General features: G+C 40.2%; 1 protein-coding gene across 3 annotated transcripts in view; it reads right to left on the minus strand.

Moving 5' to 3' along the window:
- LOC311289759 (uncharacterized protein) overlaps nucleotides 1–24949 on the minus strand; it is a 123701-nt gene that overhangs the window by 10707 nt on the left and 88045 nt on the right. Inside the window, exons 1-3 of one of the 3 annotated variants that reach the window (XM_084408010.1) lie at nucleotides 20594–21065; nucleotides 20362–20415; nucleotides 20135–20266 (exon numbers count right to left, since the gene is read on the minus strand). The exons of 1 other annotated variant lie outside the window; for it this stretch is intronic. In XM_084408010.1, the coding sequence (XP_084264136.1) occupies nucleotides 20135–20266; nucleotides 20362–20415; nucleotides 20594–21035 (628 nt within the window). In that variant the 5' untranslated portion in view covers nucleotides 21036–21065. Of the gene's footprint in view, nucleotides 1–20134; nucleotides 20267–20361; nucleotides 20416–20593; nucleotides 21066–24949 lie in introns of those variants that run through there. One more of the 3 variants, XM_084408011.1, reaches the window with a different exon arrangement.

Below are 24949 nucleotides of genomic sequence, written 5' to 3' on the forward strand. Positions count from 1 at the left end.
GTGTCGATGAGGCCTTACAGGGGAGAGTCTAGTTAACACAATCTCTGCTGACATTCAGGGATGCGCTGTGGTCGTGTCTAAGTGTAGGTCCACCATCTGATCTGGATAAGGCCCGGATCCGGCTGACTGCGGTAACCTTGGGATAAACAAAGAAACTAATATAAACGTAGATGCCATTCTTCTTATGATGTAACAAGTACAAAGGGTGTTATGGGAAGTTTTCCCAGTTCTAGCTGACCTAGTTTAAGCAACAACTATTTAACTGATTTGAATTATAGAAATTGATATTGTGTTATGTGTGTGGTTAAAGGTTAAAGAATAGTCTAGCTTTGAACTGACAGAGTGTGTCTGCTTCCCGGACAATGCTAGGAAGACTATTCCAAAGTTTAGGTGCTAAATAGGAAAAGGATCTACCGCCAGCAGTCGATTTTGATATTCTAGGTATTATCAACTGGCCGGAATTTTGAGATCGCAATAGACGTGAAGGACTATAATGTGTTAAGAGCTCGCTCAAGTACTGGGGAGCTAAACCATTTAGTGCTTTGAAAGTAATTTTAATTTAAATGTAATATTAATTTAATTTAATGTAATTTAAAATGTATGCAATGTTTAATAGGGAGCCAATGCAGTGTTGACAGAACCGGGCTAATATGGTCATACTTCCTGGTTCTGGTAAGAACTCGAGCTGCTGCGTTTTGGACCAGCTGGAGTTTGTTTATTAAGTGTGTTTCTTTAATAAATTCTATAATATGATTTGAATTATAGAAATTAATATATTTCTTTAATCTTCTATAAGTGCAAAGGAGCAACTGTCTAAAGTGCTAGAAAAGAGAGAGTCAAAAGTTTCTGTTACAACATCGAGTTCTTCTAAGCCATCTGGTATACTGAGGAGATATCAGTTCTAAAAAGATGAACAACAACAACTTAAATGGAGTCAGATAAATAACTGAATTATTCACGTCAACCTTTAACTGCTTTTTGTTCTGATTATTGGTTCAAAATAGCAGCACAAGCTTTTAGCCTTGCACCGAGTTAATAATTATATGTGTGGTTTTCCTTCACATGCAAAAATATCCTAAGTTACGGGAAAGTGGGAGGATCGGCACTTTTGATAATGTGTACATTGACCTCTACTATACTGAAATGTCTGAATTTGTTGTGTTGGTAAGATTGTTTTTTATTTGTTTTGCTTCATCATAGGTGCCGCCAGGGTGTGTAAACCACCATAAAGTATATAGTGGTAAATCAATAATGATAGTGTATTTTTTGACACGTGCAGAAGCAAAAATGACAGTCAGGCTGATAAACAGGCCGGCAGTAAACGCTTCAGATCAGACCTAAACACACACACTGATTTACATCACATATTTACTGTGCAAATAAATAGTTCTTTATCTCTGAATCTGGATTTATTCATTAAAATATATATTTTTTTCCTGTAATTATGGTCACGTTAACTAAATGATACTTCTCATAATCTTACAGATGGAAAAAAGACACTTGTGTAATCATTTCAAACAGACTTTGGACTGACCAACACTGAATTGAAGCATTTAGAGTAAGTGTTCATGAGGTCTTTAATCTCCACTGAAATTAAATCCGGGTGCACGCTGTGAGATTTTGGCCGTGATTTGGCCATCTGAGACAAATTTTGTAAATCCTCAAGAATCTTCTGATCCTAGGTTACAATCGGAAGTCTTTGAACATTAGTTAGACATGTTCACAGACAGTGACCCTTAAGATCAAATTTGACCTCAGATGAAATTCTGGCAGTGTCAGAAGATTTGACTCACAGTCCTGCAGTGTGACTTCTAGGACGACCGACAAATTGTCTTTGTTTTTTAAGACAATCCGTGACCAAAATATATTTCTTTGTAGCCACCATTTCAATCCTGTGTGTAACGCAGCTCACTGTCACCGAACGCGTCATTGATTGATGATGTAAAACTCCGGACAAGTTTTCTTGCGTGTGTCCGTCTTTAGCGCGTCTTGACTGTCGTAGAGTCTGACATTAATGACAACCCTGATCTTACAGTGTGACATGGCTTACAGCGAGGATCATGTTCGTACACTCCGACAAGCACTAATCGCAAAGGACTATTATAAATCGCACAGTGTGCACCCGGTTTTAGATAAACAGTGTTTTGAATGATTATATAAACACACATAAACTGATAATGTACTGAGAATAAAATTTCCAGTGATACATGTCCAATTAACTGATATTCAGCTTTCCAAAAGCAATATTCCAAGACACAGAAATACATACAAGGCGTGAAACTGCAGAGAGTATACACAATTATAATATTTGTTTGTGTGTGTATTTCAGATCATTTTTTAGTTGTTGTGGGGACCAAATGTCCAAAGGATAGTAATTGTTTTCCTGTTTGTTCATGTGATTTTTTGCATAAAGCCTATTGCTTGATGCTTCTGGGGCCTGTACCATGAAGCCGGATTAGGTGGCTAGCCAGCTATGTTTCAGCTTAGTTTCCGCCAACCCTGGGTTTTAGGTACTATGAAAGTAGCTCGGCTTAAATCGGTGTTCGTTGCCATGGTATCTTACGCTGCACGGCTAACCTGCTCCGGGGCAGGTTATGTTCTGGATTCAAGATCTCAGACTGAAGTTTGACCAATCAGCTGAGAGCAAAGAAACATATAGGTGACGTAACTTATTCCAAGTGTCTGTTGCAATGACTTCACCTTTTCTTCCAAATCCGGTCTCAGCGCAAATTTTTTGACGAGCACTTCGTAGAGAAAGAGTTTTTAGCTAGACAAAATCCCCTTGATAGTTACTTGTATGAAAGATACAGATTTTCCGCGGAAGGAATTTCTTATCTTTGCAAACTTCTTGAACCGCACATAAAGAATTTAACACGTCGAATTCATGCACTTACTGTACCGCAAATGGTATTGCGTTGTTTTTTTTTTGTTTTTTTTTGCAAGTGGTACATTCTTGCACGGTGGGTGACGCACAGAAGCTGGGGGAAAACATATGTTTGTCGAACCATTCGCAAGGTGGTCCTCGCTCTGCAGGAGTAGGCTACATGAAAAGTTTCATTAGTGTTCCCCGGACATTTATCGACCATGTCCATAAAAGAGGGCTTTTATCAAATTGCCAGTAAGATATATTGATAGGGTGACATCACATGAACACTTTTTTTTTAAAGCAAATTTCACAAGTGTACTATACAATATAATACATGTTAAGAATTATTTTGAATCTTTTTTTTATTATTCTTCTGTTAATCTTATGATAGGATTCCCAAGTCATTGCAACATGTATGCAGTCTATTGCTCCAATCTCCACTGCTCTAGGCTAGGGGAACATGAGGCAGATTATGTTAATAGGAAGTCCTATCACAGCCTTAATGTTCAGGTAGAGATGATGTGAATATGTGAGATGATTATTTTCTGTGAGATGAATCTTTAAATTAATAGTAACATTAACAGATATAATGATTTACTAAACATTTCATCTGCAGACGACTTGTGGTCATGAACATATATGATCAAGTTTGGATGCCAAATGGCCTGGCTCCAGTGCTTGTCTCACAAATTTTCCATGAGTCTGTGTTGTGTCAGCGCTTTGAGGAAAGCAAGTTAAATTTGGTACAGTACAAAACACTGTTAATTTGAACTGAGCTAGAAAAACCTACACAATAACCCCCTATCATGACCCTCAGACAGGGCCACAGCACCGCTTCAGTGTGGCCCTCAGTAAAACCAGAGTAAAGATAGAGATGACCTTTGGCATCCTAAATGCACGTTTCAATGGTGTTCGGCCCTTAAGAGTCACCAGAGCAGGCATCACAGATAGTGGCTGCATGTGCCATTCTGCACAATATAGCCACCAGTAGAAAGGAGCGAGAAACACCACAAAACCAGCTTCTCCCCGATGAAACTGACCCGATCACACTTGACCACCCAGCTGGTGCAGATGTAGATGCAATCACCATACAATATTACACTTAATAAAAGCACATTGAAACTGCAGATATGTCTCAAACTGTTTTATTGGTTTTGTGGGATGAGAGGGAGAAAGAGAGCAAGAGAAATTTGCATTAATAAATATTCATACTAAAGTGTTACTTGGTTAAATAAGTTATACTAATATATATATATATATATATATATATATATATATATATATATATATATATATATATATACATACTGAGATCAGTTTTATCCAGCTGTTTGATTTTGTTTGGAGCCTCCTCAGCTCACAGTCAGCTCCTTTAGTGTGCAGTCTAGTTCAAGACTCCTTTAGTGTGCAGTCTAGTTCAAGACTCCTTTAGTGTGCAGTCTAGTTCAAGACTCCTTTAGTGTGCAGTCTAGTTCAAGACTCCTTTAGTGTGCAGTCTAGTTCAAGACTCCCTTAGTGTGCAGTCTAGTTCAAGACTCCTTTAGTGTGCAGTCTAGTTCAAGACTCCTTTAGTGTGCAGTCTAGTTCAAGACTCCCTTAGTGTGCAGTCTAGTTCAAGTCTCCTTTAGTGTGCAGTCTAGTTCAAGACTCCTTTAGTGTGCAGTCTAGTTCAAGACTCCTTTAGTGTGCAGTCTAGTTCAAGACTCCTTTAGTGTGCAGTCTAGTTCAAGTCTCCTTTAGTGAACAGTCTAGTTCAAGACTCCTTTTGTACAGGGCCCTGACTGAGTCTGTTTCCACCTGAAACATAATTCCACCACAAACATGATCATTACAAGTTTTCTGGAGGCTCATCAAAATCACAAAAAGTTCCTTGACTTCCTACAAACACAGGACTGACTGTAATTTATGTCAAGGGTTTTAAATCCTTACACATTTCTTCTGAAGCCCATTGAGGTAGAGGCCTCAGTTTCTGGGGCAGGTTGTGAAAAATCCTACAATAAAAGAGATGTGTAAGGGCCAGTCCCTTTTTTATGCCACACATTCAAATGTTTGCCACAATAAAAAGCCCAGTGCATTCACATCAGCAACTGTCTGAGAACACACAGACTATAAAAATAGGCCAATGTAAAGCATAACTGTTGTAAAGCAGGTTATGTTTCTGGTGTTCTGTCTGCTGCATACTGACCTCTGTGTGGGAGACTGTGTGTATGTGTGCTGGCTTCAACAGGGACACTGTATTTCCCTCTACTGCAGAACATACAGTCAGCCATATTTACAACTTAAAAAAAAGTAGTAATGTATTGCACACGTACCCAGTGTTACTTGCTTAGAGGAGCCAGCACCAGGGTCAGATTGTACAGCACCTGTAATCACATCCATAATCGGCCATCCCTTATTGCCTACTCAGAGCCAACTACTCTGCCAGTGTATTCTGGTTTTCTGAATTTAATTCTTTATTTCTGTTTGCTGCAAACAAGTGTTTGTGATAAAATGTTCACAAAAGTAATAAAAGGTCGTGGTAAATACTCACCACTTTGAATTATATTTTTATATTTTGTCTTTATCTGCTGCCAAGAACATTTGGAGTTGGGGTTGCATCTAAAAATCAGTGAATATTAATTTTTCTTAGTACCGGTACATGCACATTTTTATATATTATAAAAATAGGCTATAGGCTATATTACACGTATAGGCTACACATACAAACATAATTTTACATAAATATAGAACGTATTTGTTTAACTTACACATTAACAATAAGCAATCTTTCTCCAACAGTCTTCTCTTGCTTTGGCCGCATAAACCGTATTGTTTCGAGCTTGAAATACATATTTAAATTCATCGTAATTATGAATGATTATCTCTTGCTCCTCCGCGGAAAAATCGCGACCCGCGATTGGTTGTTCAGTGTCGACGTCACTCTTTTATGTGCAGGATCAAAGCCTGAGTTGACAGAGAAAGTTGATGAGCTGCGTCATGGTACCAATAAAGCCTGATTGCATCGGTTTGGTTTTGTCAACTCAAAACTTATCCTGTAACCCCGAGTTTGTTCAGCTACCTTCATGGTACAGGCCCCTGGTGTCTCTATAGCAATGAGAATACACAAGTCATTATTGTGAGCAACTGTGCTGCAGTAGAAAGAGAGTTTAAAAGCTCCTGTGTTAATCAGTGTGTGAATGAATTTGAAATACTCTCAGCAAAAAAAGCTGCTGGATATCCAGAGAAAACAGCCTTCTCTTGGATTCTGTTTCTATCTACTCTTTCTTCCTGAACCTTTTTCTCTCTTTATTTTTTTGTAAGGCAACAGACATGATGGTTGGCTGACCACAACAGAGGCCGTCTACTGGACGTGGATAAAGTGAACGTTGGAAACCCATTTGTCCTTTGTGTCAGAGCACTGAAATCGGCTACATCAGAAATAGAACAGGGCATCAGTTTACTGTCTGGAATTTGTCATGTCGCGCCACATCCAGTGGATAGCATCACTCATTATAATGGGTTCTATTTGCTTTTGTGCTGATAGCATCTGTCATAGACACATTGTTTTGGTATTTGTGAATTTTATGTAGATTCATCGTCTGCTCTAGGTTTACCTGGCACTGGCAGTCCTTTCACAAACTTGTCCATGTTTAATGCAGAACCATGCATCTTTCATCTATATTGCAGACCTGGCAACCTGTACGCATTTTGCGTAGCGGATATGCATTTTGACTTCAAAGTACGCTGGTACGATTTGTTACTCTAAACTACGCAAAAACCTGGTGACGCCTCTGTGCACGTGCAGTCCTCAAATCAAGCAACAGCAAAAGAAGAGTTCGACCAATCATAGCGCTGGGTTCATTCCCCAAATAGCAAGCGGGGATGATTGACAGATGCGTAAGGCCTATCATTAAAAAGAGACTGAAAATCGACACCAATAAAGAATCCCGCTCGATCCCCGTTCCACTCCCGTGGCCGCCGTCTGACTAATTTCATAAGCGAGGACAGTACAGTACGGTACTTCTGACTCCTGAAGGTAAACGGCCTGGGGTCGATGTGGAAAGTTGAAATATTGTACTGAGTTAACTTAATCCTATGGATTCGATGATCACATGGATCGCATGGATTATCTTAAAATACTCCGTTATTCATGGTCACTCAGATAAGAGGAAGACATCATTCAGCCATGCAAATGTCACGGGGTGACAAATAAGCCCGGGACTATCCCTGCTAGAGAAATGTCCCCGCTGAGATTTGGGAAGCGAAACACCGTCCCAAAGCCTGGGTGAGTGCCTGTCGCTATGGTAACCTAGTGGCGGATTGACAGCAGGTGTGGGTAATTTGCGTTGAGCGTTTGAATGGAGCCACACTAGCTCATGAGAGTATAAAAAGTCAGAGGAAGAGAAAGTGAGTGTGGTTCTTCCCCGCGGGGGTGTGAGAGAGAGGCGGGCAGCACGTGAGCGGCCGTGGCCGCGGGAGAGAGAGGCACGAGCAGAGGGGGACACGACGAGAATGAGAGGTGAGACACGCAGCACGTGAGCGGCCGTGGCCGCGGTCGCGGCGGGAGGCCGCGGGAGAGAGAGGACGAGAGAGACAGGTGAGAGAGACAGATGAGAGAGCCAGAGAAAACTTCGGCTGGATTGCGGGCGGAAGCCTTGGTACACTGAGTCTGTTGAATTGCAGTTTTATTGTGGAAATGAGCACGAGTGAAACCTTACAGTGTGTGGTGGAAATGTGAGTGTGGGAATTATTTCTGCTGTTCACTCGCAATCACAGCTGTCCATTCCTCTCTCTGTCTGAGTCCAGTGAAGAGCCTGCTAATGCTGTGAGTTACACGTGTCTATTCCTCCTTCTGTCTGAGTCCAGTGAAGAGCCTGCTAATGCTGTGAGTTACACGTGTCCATTCCTCCCTCTGTCTGAGTCCAGTGAAGAGCCTGCTAATGCTTGAAGAGCCTGCTAATGCTGTGAGTTACACGTGTCCATTCCTCCCTCTGTCTGAGTCCAGTGAAGAGCCTGCTATTGCTGTGAGTTACACGTGTCTATTCCTCTCTCTGTCTGAGTCCAGTGAAGAGCCTGCTAATGCTGTGAGTTACACGTGTCTATTCCTCCCTCTGTCTGAGTCCAGTGAAGAGCCTGCTAATGCTGTGAGTTACACGTGTCTATTCCTCTCTCTGTCTGAGTCCAGTGAAGAGCCTGCTAATGCTTGAAGAGCCTGCTAATGCTGTGAGTTACACGTGTCTATTCCTCCCTCTGTCGGAGTCCAGTGAAGAGCCTGCTAATGCTTGAAGAGCCTGCTAATGCTGTGAGTTACACGTGTCTATTCCTCCCTCTGTCTGAGTCCAGTGAAGAGCCTGCTAATGCTGTGAGTTACACGTGTCTATTCCTCCCTCTGTCGGAGTCCAGTGAAGAGCCTGCTAATGCTTGAAGAGCCTGCTAATGCTGTGAGTTACACGTGTCTATTCCTCCCTCTGTCTGAGTCCAGTGAAGAGCCTGCTAATGCTGTGAGTTACACGTGTCTATTCCTCCCTCTGTCTGAGTCCAGTGAAGAACCTGCTAATGCTTGAAGACCCTGCTAACGCTGTGAGTTACATGTATTCATTCCTCTCTCTGCCTGAGTCCAGTGAAGACTCTGCTAACGCTTGAAGAACCGGCTAATGCCGGAAGGGCCTGCTAATGCTGGAAGGGCCTGCTAATGCTGGAAGAGCCCGTTAATGCTGGAAGAGCCTGAGGCTAGTGAAGAGCCGGCTAATGCCGGAAGGGCCTGCTAATGCTGGAAGGGCCTGCTGATGCTGGAAGAGCCCGTTAATGCTGGAAGAGCCTGAGGCTAGTGAAGAGCCGGCTAATGCCGGAAGGGCCTGCTAATGCTGGAAGAGCCTGCTGATGCTGGAAGAGCCTGTGGCTAGTGAAGAGCCGGCTAACGCTGGGAGGTCCTGCTGATGCTGGAAGAGCCTGCTCCCGAAGAAAAGAGGATGCTGAAGGGATTTTATATTGTTTTTATTATTTAATAAAGAATATTTATTTTGAATGCTGTGTCCGCCATTTCCTTTGTGTCCACGGCCGGCTCCTCAGGGGCGGCACGCAAGTGAAGGGGTGGGCGGCCCGCTGGCGCTCCACCCCGACCTGTGACACAAATAATAAAATGCTCAAGTAATGCTGAACAATAAATCTTAATAAATTTGAAATCGCTATGGCTTGGTGATTATGAAAGTGATGTGATTTGTGGATTACCGATAAGCGCGAGTCTGGAGAAACAGGCGTTTATTCATTCTCAGTGTTGAGAAACGAAGCCTTCATGTGTTACGTTATTGTGTTAATAATATCTAAAGTACCTAATTATGTTACATATTTATTTTGTATGAAAACTAGCGCGTTAGTTACTTATGGATTAAAAAGTACCGTTGTATCAGTGCTGCACGAGCTCTCTCTCACAAACACGGACGCGCGCATACAGAGAAAGAAGATAACTGTAAAATGAAAATTGACAGGCTAAGTTTAAAATTTTTTCTTGCTTGGGTTTTTTTCTGTCAAAATGTCAGAAAGCATTTTGCATTATCCATCCGTGTTTTTAAAATTCGTTGATGACGGACGTTTTACTGTTAACACAGCCATCATTATATGTCTGATTCGTCTAGAATAAGTGATTCGTTCTGCTATTATTGGACTCCTGTCTATTCATTGTCAACTGTTTCTATAAATATGTTTGTATTGGCTAACATTTATTCAGCTAATGCGTGTCCTGTTTAAAATGTGCAATGTTCAAACGCAAAGGCAGCACGTCACAAATAGAAGCCCTTTTCCCTGCGGTATTTAGTATCATATTTTGATATTGGAATAATATATTAAGTAGCCTATCCTAATTGTGCACAATGTTCCTATATATATATATTTTTTTAACTGTTTTCTAGGGGTTTCTTAATTTTAGACTAGTTGACCAGCACACATTATATGCAATGCAATATAATGCATGTGTGTCGTCGTCCACCCCCGATGCTGACTGTACACTACCAAACAGATCAGGTTGACTGGCCAGAAGCCTTTGAGGTGGCATTCAGTTGGGCCGACCGGAATTTCAGAGGAAGAATGAGAGCTGAGACTATAGAACAGGCCTTAATCACAGCAGAGTTAGCAGAAGCTGAGTCATTGGCAATACCACACGTCAGGACTGAAACATGAGAAATTGAAATTGAAAACCTAGCTGAGGCAGCGAGAACCCTCGCAGTAGAGCATCTATGTTTCCTCTTTCTCCTTCCAACAAGTATTGATCTCCCAGCGGACGCAGCAAGAATTCTCCCAGCCGGGCTTCCAAAATTTGTCTCACTGCCGTCGGCTGATAGGGCCCACCGGCCTGATGCCGCGAGCCGCCCCCGTCGGAAGCTACATGGGCCCTCTCTGTCGGCCGTCCTTGATCTGGCCACTCCCCGCCCATCGGTCGGCAGAGCTTACCCGATGCGAGCCCTCCCGACTACTCGTTCCAAATTACAACTGCTCCCCATTCATGGGCCAGCAGGGCCTGTCCGCCCGGCGCTGTGGGGGGGTCTTTAGTCTAGCGGCTGTCCTCTGCTCTTTAGCTTTTTGGGGCAGTACTCTGGGTTCGAGCTAAATTCTGAGCGTGGATGCCTCCCCCCGGACAGCACGCAAAAAACACATTAAGCTTTACTCCCTCTAATTATATGTAATTGTGAACTCGTGAAATTATATTTTATTAACGAAGTTCGGGAGGAGCACATTCAGATAACTAACACAAGTGGAGAGCATTCAGTCAATCAACGATAAGAAGTATATACTGTATATACAGCAGTCTTAATACGCATTAGGGCTTGCATAGACTAGTCGAGTAGTCTTGAGTAGTTCTGAAAAGTTGAGATGTTTTCATCTTGCCACGGCATCGGCGCGCCTGGAAAAACTAGCGCGTCACGACCGCTTAGCTTCCATTATGAGCGTGCTTGCCGCACGCCTACATTTGGAATAACTTAATAACTTGAGCGCACAAAAGACGCGATATGTGAATGGCCCCTAAAAGCGGACATTGCGTCTGAAATGAAAGGCAAGAACGGCTATTTATTTGGCTTTACTCTGTTACATGAAAATTGAAATATGTAATGTCATAATTATAATGTTTTGAGAGTTTACTTATGTAATTGTTGCATTAGGCTATGAATTAATAAATATTTATTGATAAGAACTATTTCACGTCTTTTTATTTACAGTAGCATTAACCACGAGTAGTCGAGTAACTCAAGTATTGTTTTGATAAGAAATCGACTAGCAGAAATCAGTAGCCGTGCAACCTCTAATACGCATAAAGCTTTACTTCCTCTAATTACATGTAAGTGTGAAGTCGTGAAACTTTTTTTAGATCCAGACAGGGGTGCAACATATTGAGGTTCAGACCTCACCATATTTAGTGGCTAGAGGTAAAATGGTTGATTCTCCTCTAAATAGAGGAGAATGGTCCTTTGATGAGGAGTTTCCTCCTGGGGATCTACAGGTAGCACTCTAGCACATGCAGGCTTGTGCTGTAAACTGCACTAACCGCCAACCGGAGAAGAAGGTGAAGGTAAAAAGGCTCCAATACAAACTTTTACTAAATAGAAATTCTAGCGGGTACAGGCAGGCAGGATACTCACACACTAAGTATAATAGGTGACACAGATGACGACGATTAACTGAACAGGTGATACAGAAGAACTAATAAAGGTTGACATGGAAACGAATGAGTGACGGGAAACCAGAACAAAAGACATGTGACAAACAGAACACAACTGTGACAAACATGACCACAAAGCACATAATTATATGCATCTAAGGATTTATATGCCTGCAGTTGTTCCTTTGTGTAAATACACTGGGCTTCTCTATGAGATAAGTGTATATATCGGGCCATATGATTGCTGGCCACTTAGACATATCTGTGATCCATTCATGGTCTGAAATAGTGTAGGGATCTGGTAATGTCTCACTGTTACCGAGAGTTCATTTCTTAAAATAATTGGCGGAGTCCGCACTACCTAGGCTTCCAAAGTAATTCATGCTAGCCATTTCTTCACTGTCACACACCTAGCTGTCACGCGTCTCATGTCTTGTACAGTATGTTTACAGTATCAAATTTATTTTAAATGTGGCGGTTCGTGACATAGCCTTGTCGTAAACATTTAGGATAGAAAGGCTCAACAACCAACAAAAGCATGTAAGTTCATGAATTCATAGGCTATGTCAGGTTTTTATGATTCGCAAATTTAGTTGGACGATTTCATTCAGAGACCTGATGACTATAACATTATAGCCTACTAGTCAACTAGCTAACGTTTTACATAATGTTATATTAATATGCAAATGAAACACAAACAAACAGATCCAACTCTGAAATTGCAGTTTATTACTGAGTCAACTAGAATTTACAAACAATGCGAAATCTACGTTAATTACTGTTCTTTTACAGAACTCGGCATAACAGATAGTGGTTTTGCCCCTTGGATGCGCGCGTATCAGTGGCGGCTGCTGGTCTTTCAAAGAGGGGAAGCTCATTCTCGGCCTACATCATAAAAATTGTCCATTTATTTATACGTAAATTCTACGTTCCTTTTCAGGAAAATGCTCTGTGACCCTGTTGTACCAACTAGGCGTCTTTTCCAGTGACTTGACCAGTGTCCTCTCAATGGCCAGCAGAGTTAAATATAATTGTATAAATGTAATAATATAATAAAGGTATAAATAATAATATAATAAAGTATAATAATACTACTAATAATAATATATATTTTTTAATTATTTTAATAATTATTTTTTTAATTATTACTAATAATAATATAAAATGAAATAAAAATAATAATATAATAAAGGTATAAATGTAGAATTGTGTGAAATGTATTATGAAAATTGGCTAGAAATTTCGACAAGCAAATACCAATAAATAGTTTGCAGCAGTTTGTCTTTCGACTACACTTGAAAAATCCGTGATGGGACTGAGCTCGAACAGCTTCAGCATCAGCGACTTTTTATTGTATGAAATCGCTGTCAATCAAAAGGAGACGCAGCCTTTCGACAGACCCTCCAATCATCACGCAGAAGCCCAGAGTCCAGGCCAGCCCACTCCTCATTCACTCCCAGAGACGCTGAGCGTCCGCGGGCGGGACATAATCACAGCATTTATCCAATGACCGTCTAGTTTCGAAGCACTGAAAAAAACTGTTCAAAGCAGCCCCACTGAAGTCAATGGACACTGGGCTTCAACAGGGACATGCACTGTGACGCTACGGGAATGTATGAGAAGGAAATCGAGTCAGCCGACCTGCTGTATGTAACTGATTCTGAATGAACTCGTCTTTGAGATGAACGTTTTCTAACGCATTTTTTGTCAATAAAATGTTAACACAATAGTACGTATTTGACCATTATTTTTTGGACATTTTTGGACATTATAGCCGAGCTTCCATTGCAGTCTTAAAGAAACCCCCACTGGCGCGCATCCGGTATTGTTTGTATACAAGAAACCCTCACACAAACTGATAATTAATCTTTCAAAATCTTTTGTACTTTCTGAGGAATAAAATTCTGTTTTATTGAAAGGTCTCTCCTTTATTCCTAGCCCTCTTAGACCCTAAGTCTCAAAAGAAAGAGTCATTGAAAAACATACAGTCCAACCACCATAGACTTAACACTAGAAACATTTTTTGAAGGTAAAAATATTTTTTAAGACTCCCCATAATGCTTTTCATTTTACCATTGACATTGACAGTCTTTACCAATATAGAACCCAAGTACACCTAGAAGCTGTCATGCATTAAATATTTGTCTCATTTCAATCGGCTCCACTGTGGTGATATTCAACGCAGTTCTGTTCAGCAGTGTTTCCTGTTGCACCAAGAATGTCGCTCCAGTGCTTTCTTTGATTTAAGTTTGGCCTCCAGTAGCTCTGTAGTGATCTTTCACACTTATGTCCACTCACACACATAATTTACCTCGATTCGAGACCAGCATCGGACAATCTCTGCACCATGGCCCTGCGAAAGCAGTGATTTGTCTAAACCTTGGAGGTGCCTGCTGCTTTACAAATTCTCGGCAACATTGTTGCAAGGTAGTTTACACCCATAGGCTCTCTTGTGTACCTGCAACAGTTAAAAATGAGAAAAAACACTACAACTAAGATTAAACACAAATTATAATTAGCTAATTTGATGTGTCGCTGCATGATCTACATACCAAAAACATTAAGGGTGCTTTCACGCTAGCACTTTAGGTGCGCATCCGGGTTCGAATGAGGAATGGCAGCGGGGAGCAATCGAACCAAGTGTGAAAGCGCCCTTAGAGAGGTTTTGCATTTTGGGGTGAAGGTAGAAAGCAGGGGGGTTTGTTGGCAGAAGAGAAAAGTACTTCTCTAGAGAGGCAACGGGACAAAGCGGGTTCACAGATTGTTGGAACATGAAGCCACGCCCGCTCTTCTTATTTCTCTCATGTGGGTCCTCATTAGACACCAGGACAAACTCAAAGGTGGATTATTCAGAAATCTGTTCAGACCTGCACGTAACACTACATAACTACTAATGCCATATTTTTTTGCCTTTGGAGCTTCTGACAGTTCCGTAGAATTCATGGAGAAGTGCGCTGAGTTCCGTCTTGGTGATTTTTTTTAAGACCAATGCTGCAACTCTTTTCATTACACCAGTAACTGAAGCATTTCACTGCCCATTGGGTTTGCTGCATGGTATTTTTTTTCATTACGAGTCTTCTCGAATGTATCAGTGTTATATTTCAGCACTTGAGCCTGATGGCTCTCTAAATTGTTTCTCAAACCACTCATCTACTGTCATGCCACCTAGTAAATCAAATTTTACTTGAAACATTTTAGCCTTTTAATTCTAACGTTTTTCCTCAAATAAGAAAAAAAGCATATGTTTATGTTCATACGGGTGGTTGCTAAGGGTGTTGCGCAGTGATAAATAGAACCGTGAATAAAGCACAGCTATTGACCAATCAGAATCAAGGATTAGAACTAACCATTTTATATATATATATAGTATAGTAGTGTTATAAACAATATTATATATAATAATAATAATAATATGTAATTTAATATAATCTTATGATCTTATGTATCCAGTTAATAAGTCATATAAACAATATTATATGTAATATATATTTATGTATACTATAGTAAAGTGTTATAAATAATATTATTTATAATAATAATAAGATATACTGATATATTAACAAAAGTACATATTTTGAATATTTATTATAATGGTTATAGTTATATTATGTTTATTTCCAAGTGTTTATTTTGAGTATGTTATGCATTTGTGTCTTCTATCCAATAAAATGTATATATTTACAATGGTTATTAGCAGTGGTGTACTTTGTTTTTGATTCATTAATTCATAAAAGACTAATATTAGCCTACATTGGATCTAATTATAACTATTATAATTATCCAGTAATGAAAAAAAACAAACATAATATGACCCGTGGAGCGACCGTGGTCCACCAGAAAACACTCATTATAAACCAGCGGCTCGGTAGCGGAGGTCCGCTAGAATAACGATGGAGCGTTATAATGGAAACTTATAAAAATGTGTACTATTCAGCTCACGCACAGTCCAAACACAGCCGATGAACGAGTGTCCTTCAGGAATCGAGACAGCGATAATCCCAATACTCTTCCGCAGTGCAGCCAGCGAAATGCTTAGAAACACCAGATAACTCAAGTCTTGTTTAAAACCCTTCCAGTTCACGTTCACTCTTTGTGTCTTTCAAACTTCCCTGCTTTAACCCCACACACCTGTTGCTTAAATAATCCCACTACGTCCTTCTGTCTCACCGAACCCCTCCTAATAACCACATTGCATTTTGGTCAATGTAGTTCCTTATTTCTGCCACAATCACAATGTATTCTCTTGAAAATTATTTATTGTCAAATGTGTGTTGAACATAAACTCTTCTTGGGAATTTCACCATTCAATGTGAATTTATCTGAGAATATCCTTAATTAAGGACATCTATTGAGTGATTGGTCCATGCCAAAATCCAGTTTGTGGTCCAGCAAAGTGTCGTGAATCATCTCTAAAACTGACACTTAAGATTTAGTCCTACACTTAACTTAAATTATGACTTATTTTACTCTTAAGTCAATTCTTAGCAGTGTTCTTTTGAGTAATTCTCAGAGGCTTGATAAATACGGGCCCTGGTTGTTTTACAGTAAAAGTTTTAAAATGTATCAGAATTTGGTAAGATAGCAAAATAAACAAGGAAGCCCCATATCAGACACATACAGAACAAAGTCGCTAAGAACATTGGAATTATAAATAAAATAAAGCAATTTTTAGATTACAATTCACTTCATATTCTGTATTGCTCATTAGTTCTTCCAAACACAGGCAATCTCCTAATATATATTCTTTTAAATCATCATATAAGAATACGGTCTTTGAAAGATACAAGAATGAGGGGTTGTGACTTTCACTGATTATTGTTGTCATCATTGTTATTATACTAATTATACTAATAATAGTTATTGTGGTAATGGTAGTGATAATGATTAATTATTGACATTTTTTTTTCATGATATTGATGTTTAAAAATATCATTATTATTAAATTGATAGTCTATTAATGGTGTAACTGTTATTGTTATACTAATTACTACTATTATTTATTAATCCATAGATATTGTAATATCATACAAGGTAGTTAATTGTGTGTGGCAAGGGGGTGGGATTGAATAAGCGCATTTCCAGAGCCTCGCCGCTTTGCACGAGGGCCCCTTCGCGAAGCTGGCGTTTATTTGGGCGTTTTGCTGCACCTGTATATGATCGATCGCCCTTCGTTGCCGTGGTGTTCTCTGCACTGGAGAATTGCGGGCTATATGTACTTTGGTGCCTCTTTGAGCGACTGCTGCCGTCTGCATGCGATCCATAAAGGTTTGGCTGCTGGACAGATTTTAACCACTCTGTGAGCGTGCCATTTCTGTGGCGTCTGGCTTTGCATGGCTTATAGCATAGTCTACAGCATGGCTTGCAGTTCCAACACTGCTGTTTTGCTTTAATTGTTTTGCATACAAATAATCTGTCTAGCATTCTTGACCTTGTGTTGTTGTAACAAGTCTGTTTGTTACCTGTGGTTTTGGTTCTGTTGCAGTTGGAAGAAAAGTGTTTTTGCTTTTGTATTGGTTTTTTTATTTTGATTTGTTGTATTTAGCTTTTTTTCTCTTTTCTTTTTGTTGGAGCTGGGGGCCTGGAGAAGGCAGGCTGGCTGTTCCTGTGTGGCAGTAGCTTTCCTCTCACCAAAGTGGTGTAGATTTTGCAGTGAATTTCTTTAGTGTGTAAGTGGGGTTTGGTGCACATGTGGGTATCTGTTATTACAGACATTATTGAAGCCCGGCATCTAGTCTGCCTGCCTCCTTATTGGTAAGCCCCAGCTCTTTGTTTGTTTGTCTCTTTCTTTTGTGTTTGATAAACTTATTTCACAGTGCTAGTTGCTTCTTGTGGCTGATCCTTTTTATGATTCCTCTAGTGAATGAGACAATTTAACGAATTGACTGTTTAATAAAGATTTATACCTTTTATAACAAGTATCCACGTCTCTGGGTCATCTTATGAAATATCGAACCGGTGGGTCCTTGGGTCTTTCCCGGGTAGTTAATCCTGGCTGGGGTAGTCGTTCCTTTTGGAATCAGTATAATAGAGTACAAAATCTCTTTAACCCTTTATAACACCACCTCCTTTGCCACACAAATATGAGGAAAAGAAAATGCCACAATTGTCTCTTTATTCTCTTGTTTATTTATGTAGGATTGAGAGATACAGATCAAGGATCAGTTACAAACTACACTTAAAAAAGATATTATTTAACATTCTAGATTTAATACTTTATCAAAACACTTTTGAGTCATGTGATATTCATGGGTCCTGTCTCAGTACTGAAACTCTTTATACAAAGTTATATTTATAGACATTTCAGACTTTTATACAGTAATCTTTTGCAAATTTCAAACACACATTAGTCCTCATTAATACAGATTCATATGTAGCGTTAATAGAGTGATTCTGATAATTTAATTTAGCTCAAAGGAATTATTAATCAATTTATAGGGAATTCGAAAGAATCACTTATTACGACCGAGCAAATGACTCGTTCAGGGTTCATTTGAACCGGCCGTAACCATCCGCTCTGCAGTGGATGTAAATTTTCCAAACTATAGTGAAACACTATTTATTAGCAAGGTAACTTAGATCAGCAGTTTAAGACATTAAATTCGTAAGCACATAACACAAGTAACACTTCTCTTTAAAATACAAACAAGACTTTATTGATTATTCTAACACAGACTAAAACTAATATCTAACACAAACACACGCACACACACATTCATACGAGTTGCAGAAAGGAAGAGAGTGAGGAAAGAGTGAGTTTAAGAGTGAGATGATGAAATCTCAAGTTTCTATGCACTCAAGACATGACCTGAACGAACCATCAAGCATTAATTTAACCCTTCTATCATTTTAGGCAGGTTATAAAATTTATATCAATGCACCAGTTCAGTTTAAGAGTCTGGAGGTACTTGCATCTTTGCTTTTGGGGATTCCCTTCTGTAGTCATAAAAGGGGGTTTCCCGAGTTCGTTAGTTGGCTGGTGTCCTCCTGCTGGGATAGATGTCTGGGGCGGCCAATCACGTGGTGTTGGCGGATGAATGACAGTCTTTGTTGAAGCTGGCTTTGCAGAAGAAACGTGGACCGAAAACTTGCCGCAAAACTTAACTTAGAACCGAGACTCACAATGGAAAATAAGAGAACTAAGAAAAGAAAGGAAATTGAGACGAGAGTAGTTAGATGGCTTGAATGAAGCTGTTGAACCCGTTCTTCTGATCTTGATTTGGGTTCTTTGTCTCTGCGCGTCTACATGGTTACTTTTTCTTGAGAGAGAGACTTTCTTGAGAGAGAGAGAGAGAGAGTTTCCCGAGAGAGCAAACTTTGTTCAGGTCTAAGATTTTAAACTCAAAAGTTTGTCCAACCTCCTGAACAGATTTGACCAATTAGACACTGGCTTTATTTAGGAGGTGGCGTTCTCTTCACTTCTTACCATAAATCATTGCTTATCTGGGATCTCCTTACTAGCAGAGAGAACAGAGGCCCCAGTTTAGACATCATTACTATTATAAGAATACGAAACATTTTACACAGATTTCAATCAAGCCATCTTTTGAATCACGAGCATACGATCATGCTGATATGAAACACAACACACTTTCATTCAAACATCTAACAGTTATAACCATTAAATGACTTACATGGGATCTAAGCTTATTAAACATGCATATAAGTGGTAGAAACAAAGAATTATGTAGTTGCATGATGTTTGATTATAAGTCCATCGAAAACTGTTCTGGAATGATTTTATGTATTGTTAAGGGGTAAATCTCAGTTTTCTGTGGTTTGGAGAGATTTTACTCTGGGTCATTCAGAGGTCCTTAAGAAGAAGATGGTCTGTTTTGTATCTCTGTCGTGGGCTCGAGCAGCTTCTGCTGTTATCTTGATCGAGCACTGAGTTGTGCCATCTCTGAACCAATCATTCTTTTAAAAACCATCTCACATTGACAAGTTCTTCCATTAGTTGGCCATAAAAGTTGGCTGGAGCCTTCTTTTATGGTTCTAGAATGTTGAGTTCTGTGTGGAGTTATGTTTGAACAAAACACCTGGAAGCTTCATTGGTGTTTGATTCGCACTCAGTCGTTACACATATGTCAAAGATACTTCATGATTTCAATTAAATCATACACTGAAAGTTCAGTATTATTGGAATCACATTCTGCAATGCTCCTGTTATCTTAAGGGAAACAGTAGGAAACCACTGAAAGTGCTGTAGATATTCTCGCTATCATATATCCTCGTGCCAGACCAAAGTCTCACATAGACAACATCCCCAACCTCCAGGATCAACACAACTCCATTTGAGGAGTTTACCCAATCCTGAGCCTGATGATCATGTGCTGAAACCACACGCTCTCCATTCTTAATAATGGATACACTTGATGAAATTCCGCCGAAACCAAATACAGAAATCCTGAACATGTACGTTCCTTTCAGTGGGGCTGTGAAAATACCTAAATCAAATAACAAGAGATACATAATCAGCTGTTTCCTGTATGACTGTTTATTTACTAAGCACACTGTGTAATAGTTTGACAGCAGATCATTTAATTCTATAATACACATTACACAACTGCAGAGAGGTCTGAATGGAGCAGAAGAGTTTTCATTACTATAAACTGAGTTGTATGACTCATTTCATTGATCATTACCTGTAATTGGGTTGTAGGCGTTCCCTATGTTTGTGAAGACGTTCCTGTAGGTTAATGTGATGTCAGTGGTAAAAGGACCAATATGTCCACTGCCAGATTGCATCAGTGAAGCTGAAAAAGCTATTTCTCTGTCTGTTATTGAAAAACATAAACAATATTGTGATATATTACTCTATTGCACTGAGAATGTATACACTGAATTTAAAATCATTCAAGCAAACTTTCACCTCTATTTTCCTTTCTCAACTCCTCCACTTGACTCAGAGTAAGATTTGATATTTCTGTGAAGGAATAATGATTCTGTTAAATTACATTTACACTGACTGATTATTGTAATAGATAACACAATTTACACAGTATATTCTCAACTTTACACTAACATTTACACTATGCAACGTATTGCATTGGTGTTTTACTTTGAGGGTCAATGAAAAAACAGTGAATGTTTTGGTGAGGTACCGTCATTTTTCTTGTTCAGCTCTTCCAGGATAACATCATTTTTCTTGTTCAGCTCTTCTAGGATAAACTTCTGTTGTTCACTCATTCGCGTCTCTAAAGCTCTGTTGATGGTTTTCTGCTCTGTAACTGTGGCGGTCAGTTCTCTGTTGATGGTTTTCTGCTCTGTAACGGTGGCGGTCAGTTCTCTGATGTTCACTTTCTGCTCTGTAACGGTGGCGGTCAGTTCTCTCAGAGCTGCATGGATGTCAGTGAAGCAACAGTTTTGTTGGCTGTCAGTTGAAGCTTCATCTCTCAAAGTGTCTGTTTGAGGTGGATTCTGTCTTCCGTCCTCAGATCTGAGCTGTTGACTGATCTCATTCTCATTGAGTCCTCCATCTACCTGATGCTGTACGACACACACAAAGGTTTCCAACAGCAGCAGTAAACATACTAAACCCTTCATTCTTCACTGATGTTTGTTTCCAGCTCTTGCTCTGTCATCCTCACAGCCTCTCGTGTTCCTTTTATAGTGTCCTGATTTACTGTCTTTTGTACTTTATCTATATCACTTCAGATAAGTAAGTAGTTCAAGTTAATTGTTAATCATAATCCGGATGTTCCGGGTTCACAACATTTGCGGCACTATGTTGATCACAACAGAAAATAACTCTAATTCATCTCTCTCCCTTTCAAAAAATAACACAATTATATAGATCAGAGGTCGGCATCATTATAGCACACAAAGGGAAAATCACAGAAACCTCCGGTCGCGTGAATGGATTGTCGGATCTCACACTTTAATAGTATTTATAGGGTATATGTCGAACGCCGCATTACGAAACCGGAAAACAGAACGCATCGCTTCCGGTTCAGGTCTTTTGTATGTGCTTCATGCATTTTTTTACTGTTTTACTCAAGATAACTTAAAAGGAGCGAGCAAAGATGATCATAACCAATGTCCCTCGCATGTGAAGATCGATATTTAAAAGTAAAAAAAAAAAAAAATCTTCACACTAACGTTTAGATATTTAAATAGAATAAAAAGCCAATAACAAAGTAAGATAGGTAGGTTAGCTGATTACCTTAAAATTCCATAGATATCGGCATCAGTTCATACGGCTGTTAACACTTTCTATGACAAGCGGATGCGATGAGACCAGGTTTCCGGTTTCGTCATGCGACGTTCGACATGTAGCCTATTGGACAGGCTTAATAAAACAGGCTGTGTGACTGTGAGAAATGGTTACCTCAAAATGTACGTCCAGATGCAAGCTTGAGTGACTTTATTTAAATTAAATACATTAGCTATTGTCACGTGCCAGTGATTATCCCGACCTCTGATATTTTTCTGACCTCTGATATAGATGGTCACATGACTCTCTGGTATCCTTGTGCATATCTTACAGCAGTTACCAGGTTTAGCAGCTTTATGTAATGACATAAAAAGAGGAAACATTGGATATAAATTTACACAGACAAAATTAGTAAGTGATGTTTACATATATTAGTGTCTGTACTATTAAAAGAGGCCCATTGCTTGGCCCATTTATTTCCATTGTGCCTGACAGATTTTTTTTTTTTACTTAAGAACGAGTTGACAGTTATTTCTGTGGTGATTGATATCATGCCACAAATGTTGCTGATAGATTTCAACTTGTGATGAATCCACAAAATGGATTTTTCCACCACATGCAACAACATCCTTTGTCAACAGATGTAACACTGAATAAATGCACAAAACTTGTTATTTCGGACTTGCCCTAGATTTTCGGAAAGTGAACTTGTGCACATGATAAAGTTTACATTAACTTGTTTCATGATACCATAAAGTGATCTGTGTTTTTACCTTTGTCAATAATTACTTACTCATAGGTTCTGTCAGAGTGCAACCGATTTAAAACGTATTGACTTGGCAGATGCTTTAATCCAAAGCATTTTATATTACAATTCAATTTCAATGTATTTGTACATCATACATTGTACAATGGTCACTGTTGTACAGCTTTACAGAACACAGAGAAGAAAATAGAAAGAACAGAATATAGTGTAAAACACAAGTAGCCAAAGGAAAAAGTGCCAAGGAAATTACTTAAGATTTGTATGACATGAATAATTTCCCATCTTGAGTTGTTGTCAGCATTAGCAAATAAATGTGTGCATGTATCATTTGGTGGAAGTGAGCTTATTATGGCGTTGATTGGCTGGTGGTCTAGTCGTGTCTGGATTAATGTTTTGGGCGGCCTCATCTTGTTGGTCATCCATGTTTACCTTTTTTTCGATGAACACTTTCAGTTGCCTCATAAGTTTTAACATGTCTTCTGAGCGTAAACTGTCTTGTTCCTGGGCGTCCTCTGTGCTGTGCTTAACTGATTGTTGCCGAGGACTGTGGTGTTGTCAAACCACTGGGTGTCTTCCAGTGCAAGGCTTGTGTCTGGGCTGGTGGATGTTTTCAAACCTTTCTTTGAGGTCATCTTTTGTATGATGTAGGCCTTGTGTGTCAGGTCACGTAGCTGTTAGATTGTCATCATGATAGGGCAGGCCATGACACCAAGATGGTGACTCAATCCAGGGTGCAGGTTTCTGAGGAAGAGGGTTTTGAAGTTCACATCCTCTTCAAGTTCAGGTTAGTTATGTGCACCAAAGTAGACTTGTCGAAAACGGTTGTAGTAAGCTTGGGGTGTCTCTTGTCGACCTTGTTTAGTTTCCAAGGCGATTAACAGTCCATGTTCAGACTCTGGGCCTGTAAATTCTTTAATCAGTGTCTCACGTAGTAGCTGGTAGTTTGACTTTACATGAACAGGCTGTCGGTCCAGGAAGCTTCGTACCTCTCAACTGGATGTGGATCTGAGGCGGTATAACCTGTCTCTGTCAGTCACATGAGGTCTCACCTCTAGGTGGAAGTCGAAATCTCGGAGGTAGGCCTGGATTTTGTGGCCCTCAGTGGAGTTCGGGTTGACCTGGATGATGTTCTTAGCCAGCTTGTTGAGATCTTTAAGGGTCATTCCATGCGCAGCTTTGGAGTCTGCTTGGATGAGCTCTCTTCTTTTGTTGGCAGGGAAAAGTTCTGTGGTGACGTTTTGGGTTGTGGCCATTCACTTCTTCCATCGTATGGCAGTTCTTGGATGGGCGACTCTGTTCTGCAGTGGTGATGCTGCGGGAAGTTTCTCCCTTCTTGGCCCTGGTTTCTGTTTGAGAACATGCTTGAGTTCATCTCTGATAGTGTAGAACTCGTCGTTGGCATCATCTCACTGTCGGGTCAGATGGTCCATTTCAGTACTGTACCTTTCCAGGTGGTCTTCCAGAGCATTGGTTTTTGAGTTATTACCTTTAATGTCAGCTTTGGCTTTCTCTAGTAGATGTTCAGCAGACTGGAGTTGGTTTACCAGGTGCTTCTGGACAGTCTTTAATTCTAGTTTGTCACGTTCAGTGACTGCAAGGTTTTCTTGGAGCTTGTCAGCCTGTTTCTTGGTTTCTTGCTCCACTTCGTCGGGCACTTTGAGTTCGTCTTGAACTTTCACTTTGAGCTGGTCTGTGCAGCGTTGGGTGTGCATCAGCTCTCTCAGGAACTCAGTGGTCTGACGCTTGAAGTCGTCCTGGACTTACTCTTCCAGCTTGTCTATGCGGCTCTGGGCAAGTGTCCGCTCCTCCTGAAAGTGGGTGATGTGCTTGTCGCTTACTTTCAGCTGGGCTGGCTTATTAAAAATAATAACATTTCAATTATCTGTGCATTCAAGCAGGCTCGGGTAACTCCACTGCTTAAAAAAACAACATTAAACACATCACTTGTAGAGAATTACTGACCTGTCTCTCTCCTACCATTCATTGCGAAAACACTTGAACGAGCTGCTTTCAACCAAGTAACATCATTCTTGTCTCTGAACAACCAGTTGGATGTCAACCAATCTGGCTTCAAGAAAGGGCACTCAACCGAGACTGCATTACTGTCGGTCATAGAAGCCCTACGGATCGCAAAAGCTACTTCCAAATCTTCGGTTCTCATTCTCCTGGATCTGTCTGCTGCCTTCGACACTGTGAATCATCAGATCCTTATGTCCACCCTCTCATCACTGGGCATCACAGGTACTCCTCTCCACTGGTTTGAATCCTATCTCACAGGTAGGTCATTCAGGGTCGCATGGAGAGGCAAGGTATCCAAAGCACATCAACTGACCACAGGGGTTCCTCAGGGTTCAGTTCTTGGACCCCTCCTCTTCTCCATCTACACCATGTCACTGGGACACATCATACAGGCACATGGTTTCTCTTACCATTGCTATGCTGATGAAACACAGCTCTTCCTCTCATTTCAACCAGATGATCCCACAGTAGCTGCACAGATCTCAAGCTGTCTGGAGGACATCTCGGCATGGATGAAGG

This window comes from Rutilus rutilus (assembly GCF_951802725.1).
Source record: "Rutilus rutilus genome assembly, chromosome: 4".
Classification (NCBI taxonomy): Eukaryota; Metazoa; Chordata; class Actinopteri; order Cypriniformes; family Leuciscidae; genus Rutilus; species Rutilus rutilus.